At 37.5% G+C, this 9,084-nt stretch overlaps 1 protein-coding gene across 1 annotated transcript in view; it reads right to left on the reverse strand.

Annotated features, from left to right (window-relative positions):
• Positions 1 to 9,084, reverse strand: part of LOC128641624 (perforin-1-like) — a gene marked incomplete at its 5' end in the record, with an annotated part of 41,883 nt that continues 32,799 nt past the window's right edge. The window contains 2 exons of the mRNA XM_053694162.1: positions 1 to 856; positions 6,318 to 6,684. Coding sequence (XP_053550137.1) covers positions 134 to 856; positions 6,318 to 6,684 — 1,090 coding nt within the window. The remainder of the gene's footprint in view (positions 857 to 6,317; positions 6,685 to 9,084) is intronic.

Raw genomic sequence — 9,084 nt, forward strand, 5'->3', positions numbered from 1 at the left:
CATTTCAATACGTTATTACAAAAAGGAAAATAGTTCAGTTTTGACCACTTTTACTGCCTATTGAACATTTTTTATTAAGCCGAGCTAAACAAAAACAGACATGAAGTAGCTGGGCAAATGAAAGTGAAATTATTTATTTTTCTTTGGAAGGGGAATAGTTCTGACATTTGGGCCCAGAAAGATGAGGAATGCAGATCACATTCTGAGCGTAGGTCACACTCCCATGATTGAGGTAACAGATACCAGAGGCCTCCCCAATAACCAGGGGTTTCTTGCATGTACCAAGCAGGCCATCACTATCTATCTTGTCCTCATCCCAAACCTCAACCATCAGCTCATGTATTGAAGCCAGATCTACAATTCCCATGTCAACCGAAAAGTTCCAGATAGGGTTATTGTTGTCCCATATGGTTGATGTCCTTATCATGTTATCACCAAAACGTACTTTGACATAAGCATCAGTCTTACTCATATAATCACCCCAAATGTCATTGCCATGTTTGATGGTCAACATCAGCTTTGCCAATCCTCTTTTGGTAGGACAGCAGTTCTGTCCTCTTTGGTGACTTGCATGGCAAACACAAGAACACTCCGCACCTGCACTGGGCTGAGAGTCACTTGGACACAAGCAGTCCTTCTGCAGAGCATTCTCTATGATATACTCAGTTATAGCCTTCCTGAGGTTCTCTTTCTGTGGCCTTTCAGACTTCATAAGTGTATGTAAGGGCTCTAGAGAGTAAGTAAGCAAAGCAGGAATTTCTTTAAGACTCGTAAGCCATTTGTTAAAGAGACAAGCACTTTCTCCCTTCTTGGCATCAAAGGAAAGGAGATCGAAATTCATATTTCCACCCATAATCTGCAAAGCAGAAATATCAAAGCAGAATATTATTTTTAATTTATTTTTAAAGGCACAGTAAAGTCAAAATCAAACTTTTATTTTTCACAAGTTTAAACAAGTTTACTTCTATTATCTAATTTACTTCATGCTCTTGGTATCCTTTGCTGAAAAGCATACCTAGATAGGCTCAGGAGCAATTCACTACAGGGAGATAGCTGCTGATTGGTGGCTGCACATATATGCCTCTTGTCATTGTCTCACCTGATATGTTTAGCTAGCACCCAGTAGTGTATTGCTGCTCCTTCAGCAGAGGAGACCAAGAGAATGAAGCAAATTTGATAATAGACAAAAATTGGAAAGTTTGTTTAAAATTGTAAGTGCTATCTGAATCATGAAAGGAAAATATGTGTTTCATGTCCCTTTAATGTAAAAGAATTGTATGTTTATCTGATAAGACCCCATAAACAGTCTGATTTCCTAATCACTACAATGTGAACATTCTAAAGATCCCTGACATATTCTGTAAAATATAATCCCATTGTTTTAGTAGCTTGTGATACCTGTTAATACATTTACATATTGCTGAATGAACTTGTTGCATTTCCTATGTTTTAAAGATCATCATAAGTATCTTCTTCAGATCATATATGAGGTCTCTTGAACGCTTATGTAACATTACAATAATTCATTGTAATTGAGTTTAATCTGCTTTTAACTCAGTTCTCATGTATTGTTGTTAGAGATGTGATTATTTAATGTTAGAAGCTAAAGGGATAGAAATCTGTCTGTGCACCATCATATACAAGAGTTAATTATTAACTACATAGCAATAGGATATAATTAAACATTATTTGTACATTTTCTGTATTTTAGCATACAGTATATTATTAAAAGGTAGCCCAAGACTTCCAGAACTAAATGTGAAACTTTGATCATACTCACATATCACATTCTTCATTAATGGCTGCCGTAGAGCGCTGGTTTACAAACCTGTCCTCAAACCTCCCTACCAGACCACATTCTAAAAATATCTAAATTGGAGCACAGGTGAAACAATCAGCTTATTAGTAAACATGGTTATTTAACCTGCTCTTATCCAAGGTAATCCTGAAAATCTGGCCTGTTGGGGAGGTCTGAGGACAGGTTTGAAAACCAGTGGCGTAGACAGAGCTTCATGCAGGATCAAGGGCTAAACAGGAAAAAGATCCTGATTGGCTTTTGTGCTGAAACTGTCTGTGTACATCTTCTCTGGAGAGTGGATCAGACCCTACAGCAACTAAGAGCTCGATGATATAATCTTCGCCAGCTCAAACCTTCTTTTTCTCACTGACACTCGCAGGGCTGCCCCGGTGCAATGATTGTAAAAAAGGGGCAGTCCCTGCGAGATGGCTCCTATTAAAAGTATTGGAGCTCGCTAATTAGGGAAACTTTGCTCCTTAGTGCGAAGTTATCAGGGAGCAGGGGGAGCACTTTAAAATCCTGCAGCCAGTATAACTCACATTACGCTGCTTTCTGCTTATAGCATCTTACATTTGCCTATATTTTAGTATGCATTTGTTTTTCTATTGGGGTTATAAGTGTTCGTATTGTTTTGAGAAAAGCTTGCCACCTTTTAGTTGGCGAGAAAAAACTGTGATATCTGCAGTGCGAAAATCTTTATAGAATTACGCGGGGATTAGTGAGATATTGTCATATACGCCCATGGAACGCCCATGTTCAGCCCATTTTACGAAAAAAACAACAATTACGCTGTGCATTTTGTATTTATAAATTCGAATTTCTGTGTGATTTTTGCACATCCAGTGTACTACAATTACGATTTACGCTGTGAATATTTAATTTGATTTATTCCTGTGTAAATTAGATACTAATTTTACTTTTTTGTTAACATACGATTTTTTAGTGAAGAATTTTGTTATGATTTTTGATGCACCTTAACAATACAATTTTTCCTGCTTATTTTTGTGTGAATGGTTCAAATATTTGTTTTGTATGATGTTTAAAATACGAATTTTGTTGTGCACATTTCATATGAAACTGCAGTATACGCCCCTTAGCAAGACAACCTGTTTTCAGGGTAAAAAATGGCTTTAGATCATCCCACCAGGGAAATAGAAGGACTGGCGAGCATTCATTAATAATCTCGCCAGCCCAGAGAGCTTTCAATCATCGAGCCCTAACTATTTAGTTTGTCAAACGATAAATAATTTATATTAAATTAACAGCAAAACATTTTTTAACACCATGGGGCATTTTAGTACTTTGTGAAGAACTCCCATATTTCCTCTTTGTTTTAGCGCACCTTCGGCTTAGTGCATCCGACCTCCAGATGTCAGCGTACCTTAAGCAATCGCTCGAGTGCTAAAATTGTACTCTCCATTTGTAATATACACTCTACTTTAGTGATGTTAACACATTATCAGGTAGATTACGAGTTATGCTCGCTAGAAGTTGCGTTATTTCCCCATCCATAGCGCTGCCATTACAAGTTATGAAACAGCCAGCTTGTGCATGCGATATGGTTGCGTTGAGCTCCATACGACACAAAATACAAGCGCTGTTTTGACGTGCTCGTGCACGCTTTCCCCATAGACATCAATAGGGAGAGCAGGTTAGAAAAAAACCTAACACCTGCGATTACGGAATGAAAAGCTCTGTAACGCAGCCCCATTGATGTCTATGGGGAAAAAAAAGTTATGTTTAAACCTAACACCCTAACCTAAACCTCACGTCTAAACATCCCTAATCTGCTGCCCCCGACATCGCCGACACCTACATAATGTTATTAACCCCTAATCTGCTGCTCCCGATATCGCTGCCACCTAAATAAATCTATTAACCCCTAATCTGCCACTCCCGATATCGCCACCACTAGAATAAAGTTATTAACCCCTATTCCCCTGCACCCCAACATCGCCCACACTATAATAAATCTATTAACCCCTATTCCGCCGCTCCCCGACATCGCCACCACTAAATAAAGTTATTAACCCCTAAACCTCTGGCCTCCTACATCACTACCACTAAATAAACCTAATAACCCCTAAACCGCCAGCCCCCCACATTGCAACAACCTAAATTAAACTATATTAACCCCTAAACCTAAAACCCCCTAACTTTAACATAATTAAAATAGAGCTAAATTAGTTACAATTATTAACTAAATAATACCTATTTAAAACTAAATACATACTCACTTGTGAAATAAAACCTAAGCTAGCTACAATATAACTAATAGTTATATTGTAGCTAGCTTAGGTTTTATTTTTATTTCACAGGTAAATTTGTTTTTATTTTAACTAGGTAGATTGGTTAGTAAATAGTTATTAGCTATTAACTAACTACCTAGTTAAACTAAATACAAACTTACCTGTCAAATAAAACCTAAGCTGCCTTACACTAAAACCTACCATTATAAAAAATAAAAAACACTAAAATTGCAAAAAAATAAAAAAACTACCATTACAAAAAATAGCAGGCGAAATTATCAAAAACAATACAAATTATTCCTATTCTAATACCTTAAAAATAAAAAACCATAATCTATAATAAACTACCAACAGCCCTTAAAAGGACCTTTAGTGGGCCCTTAAAAGGACCTTTTGTAGGACAATGCCCTAAAGATAACAGCTCTTTTCCTACAAAAGAAAAACAAACAGCCACTAACAGTATACAAACCCCCACCCCCCAAACCCACAAAATAAAAATAAAGTAAAACCGAATCTACCCATTGCATTGCCCATAAAAGGGCATTCAGCTCTTTTAAGAAATGCCCAACCCCTAATCTAAAAATAAAAAAACATTACACAAAATAACAAACAAATTATCCAAAATAATAACAATTATTCCTATTCTAATATCCATTTAAAAAAAAAAAAACACCCCAAAATAAAAGAAACCTAATGTAGAATAAACTACCAATAGCCCTTAAAAAGGCCTTTTGTAGGGCATTGTCCTAAGTTATGCAGAGCATCCTCTTCATACGGTCGCCGCCGAATACTGAATCTTTAATGCAAGGGACGCAATTCAAAATGGCGTCCCTTGAATTCCTATTGGCTGATTTGATTTTGGAAATTCAAATCAGCCAAAAGGATGAGAGCTACTGAAATCATAAGGACTGTTCAAAACAGCCAATAGGATAAGAGCTTCTGAAATTCTATTGGCTGTTCAAATCAGTAGTTTTTATTTTTTGTAATTAGATACTTTGTAATTTTTATAGTAATGTTAGGATTTTTTAAATGTGTATTTTAGTTTTATTTAATTGGTAGTTAGTTTATTTTTAGTTTAATAGTTATATTAGTTTAATTGTTGGTTTAAACTTATTTTTTTAAATTTGTCAGGTAAGTTTTAATTTAATTTAAGATAGGGAAATTGTAATTTTAATATAAATTTAGGGGGCATTAGGTTTAGGGGTTACTAGTTTAAATTAGTTTATTGCGTTGTGGGGGGCTTTTGTTTTAGGGGTGAATAGGTTTATTATAGTGGTGGCGGTGTCGGGGGGGGGGCGGTGTAGGGCTTAATAACTTTAGTATAGTGGGGGGCGATGTGGGCGGGCGGCAGATTAGGGGTTAATAATATTTAAATAGTGTTTGTGATGCGGGAGGGTGGCGGTTTAGGGGTTAATAACTTTAGTATAGGGGCGACGATGTCGAGGGAGTGGCAGAATAGGGGTTAATAACTTTAGTATAGTGGGGGCGATGTGGGCGGATGACAGATTAGGGGTTAATAATATTTAAATAGTGTTTGCAATGTGAGAGGGCGGCGGTTTAGCAGTTAAGAACTTTAGTGTAGTGGCGACGATGTCGGGGAGCGGCGGAATAGGGGTTAATACATTTAATTAGTGGCGGTGATGTCGGGAGCGGCAGATTAGGGGTTAATAAGTTTAATATAGTATTTGCAATGCAGGAGGACCTCGGTTTAGGGGTTAATTGGTAGTTTATGGGTGTTTAGTGTACTTTGTAACACTTTAGTTATGAGTTTTATGTAACAGTTTTGTTGCGTAAAACTCATAACTACTGCTCTCAGATGGTGGTACGGATCTTGTCGGTATAGGCTGCAACTCAAGCTTTTTAGCCTCACCGCAAAACTTGTAATGGCTGCGCTATGGAAGTCCCATGAAAAAACATGATTTTTACGATTGCGGGACTGACGTTGCGTTACTGGCTAAAAGTCTTGCGGTACAGCTATACCAACAAGACTCGTAATGGCTGCGGTGCTATTTTAACGCTAAAATTACATTTTTTTCAGCGTTAAAACACGAACACACAACTCGTAATCTAGTTTTATCTATTACAGTAAACTGTCCCTTTAAATTATATTGCCACCTTGAGAGACATGTACCTGCTATATAAAGTATAATAAATTATTAATCAGTATGATATTTAGAACGCAAATGATTGATGCCATTTGAAAAAGAATAACTACAGAGACTCAGTGCTTGAGAACCTAACTCATAACTCCATATAGGTTCATCACTCACCTGCCAGCTCCTCTCGTTGAAGGTCTGATGGAAACTTTCGCCTTTTGTCATGTTCTGAGTTAAATGTTTGCAAGAGTTTGCTTTGGCCCCAGCTTCTACTTTCCCTGTCAAATCAGCATTTATCTCAATGTCTAGACAATCTTTTAATTCATCCACTGAAATGCCGTCCATGGCTATCTGACATGTCCTGAGAGCAGTGACATCCAATGCCTCACCTCCCACCTCTGCTTGACTGATGTAGTGGGTGCCATAGGTTTGGATCAGATGGCGGTACTTGTGTTTTGTTCTGTTGTTGTATGAAGTTGGTAGCATGTCTAAGGCCTTCTTAAAATGACTGGTTAGCTGAATTATATGACCAAGGCGAAAACTGTTTGATACAAAAAAACAAAATATGCTAGAAAGCTTTTATCTTCTGCAGTAGGCAAGTACATAATTAATAATATAAATTATTAATTAATAAAAATATAATTTTTTAAAAGTGATTTGATTTCTACATTCTACAAACAGGTAATCTATAAAATTAAGCAAAATCTTATTGCAAATTTGAAAATAAAAACAAAAGATTTGTCATGGAAATACATTTTTGATTGTCTAGACAATGATCCACAAGGTCCAATTTCCCTATATAAATGGGTTGACCATTTTTTACAGCCTTTGGTCCCATTGTTGCCAAGCTACATTAGGGATACTACCCATGTACTGAGTCAATTGGAGGAAGTTGTGTGGGAGGAGGGGTACAGTTGGCTAACAATTGATGTTGTGTCACTGTACTCCTCCATTCCCCACAACTTCAGTCTTAGAGCTGTGGAATTCTTTTTGGATCTGTACACAGATCTGTCATCAGAGATGAAGGAACTTGTGGTTTTGGCAGTTAAATTTCTGCTGGAGCACAACTATTTTATGTTCCAAGGACGTTACTACCTCCAGAGACGTGGGACTGCTATGGGGGCTAAATTTTCCCCCTCCTATGCTAACCTCTTCATGGGGGGGTGGGAGTGGTCCCACGTCTATGGAGGTACTGGCACCAATTCATCAGCATGTATTGTTAAATACATGCAATATATTGATGATCTGTTGCTAATTTGGTCAGCTGATTCAGTAAAAGCGGATGAGTTTATTAAACCTTTGAACGCTAATGACGTTGGCCTACAGTTTACATATGAGTGGCAAAAAGATACTGTGTCTTTTCTTGATATCTCTCTTATGGGATTACCCAGTGAAAGAAAAGTGGTCTCTGCTCTCTATAGGAAGCCTATTGCTGGCAATAGTTTATTGCATGCAAAGAATAACCACCCAAGTCATGTCTTTAGGGGCATTGCCAAAGGACAATTTTTAAGATTACGCCGTAACTGCACTAAGGATGATGTCTTCCTTGAAGAGAGTTTAGACCTAAAACATAGGTTGAAGGATAGGGGTTATCCAAGGAATACGGTGGAAAAAGCTTTTGAAGCAGTCAGTAAAATAGATAGAAGTTCCCTTTTGAGGAGTAGCAAGTCAAAGGGACAGACAAATCAAGTGACACAAGGGAAGCCCAAATTCATTACAGCATTTTCGAATCAGTATGATCAGGTGTGCAAAATTGTAAATAAAAATTTACCCATACTTATCGGAGACAAGAAACTAAGACATACAATAGAAAATGGCTGTATGTTTGTAGCCAAAAGAAGTGCTACTTTAGGCTATCCTGTCCCCGAATATGCTCAGAAATGGAGCATCACAGAACACATGGTTACACAGTTACGGTACCTACACATGTGGGAGGCGTACATGTACTTCATGTGATTATGTTTATATTGGCAAGACTTTTTCAGTTTTCCATATGAGGGAAATCATTGATATTAAGGGCTGTGTTAATTGCAAAAGCACTTTTATTATCTACTTGATTGAATGTACACAATGTCACAGATACTATGTAGGAAGGACCACTAGGGATGTAGGCACCCATATTAGAGAACACCTTTCATATATATTGGGTGAAAGACCATGTTCTGCTTTGTCCAGACATTTTCTGGAGGTGCATAACCAAGATGTAAGCACTTTCAGATGGAAAGCTATTGAGCAGATTCAAAGACCAGCTAGAGGGGGGGGGGGATAGATTGTCTATACTATGTCGCCAGGAAATCTACTGGATCTTCAGGCTAAAGAGCCTGGTTCTATTGGGCTTCAATTCGGAATAAGACATTATTAACTACTGGCAACATTAAGATAAGTGTTCCATCTTATATTTAGACATTCTCCTCCCCTCTATAGGGTCTCTACTAAATTAATTTCTGTATATATAACTATTTGCCTTTTAGGTTCCTCTATATACTTGGGTGTTAGCGCTTATGTATAAGGTGTTAATGTCCCTGGCCTTTGGGCTCTGTCTAATTTATGTCTTAAGGGGCTGAGGACAATATGGTCAGTACATTTATCAATGACTATAAATCAAGTATTATATTAAATGTGTGTTTTTCATTCACAATTTGTATAATATATATAAGGGGCTTTTTTTCAACATTATTATGCTTATGGGCTTTGTTCTTTATTATGGTTTACACTCTCTAAAAATAATCATGTGTTTGTACCTGTGGAATTCTGTACACAGATCTGTCATCAGAGATGAAGGAACTTGTGGTTCTGGCAGTTAAATTTCTGTTGGAGCACAACTATTTTATGTTCCAAGGACGTTACTACCTCCAGAGACGTGGGACTGCTATGGGGGCTAAATTTGCCCCCTCCTACGCTAACCTCTTCATGGGGTGGTGGGAGCGGTCCCACGTCTATG

Source organism: Bombina bombina, chromosome 11, assembly GCF_027579735.1.
Source record: "Bombina bombina isolate aBomBom1 chromosome 11, aBomBom1.pri, whole genome shotgun sequence".
NCBI lineage: Eukaryota > Metazoa > Chordata > Amphibia > Anura > Bombinatoridae > Bombina > Bombina bombina.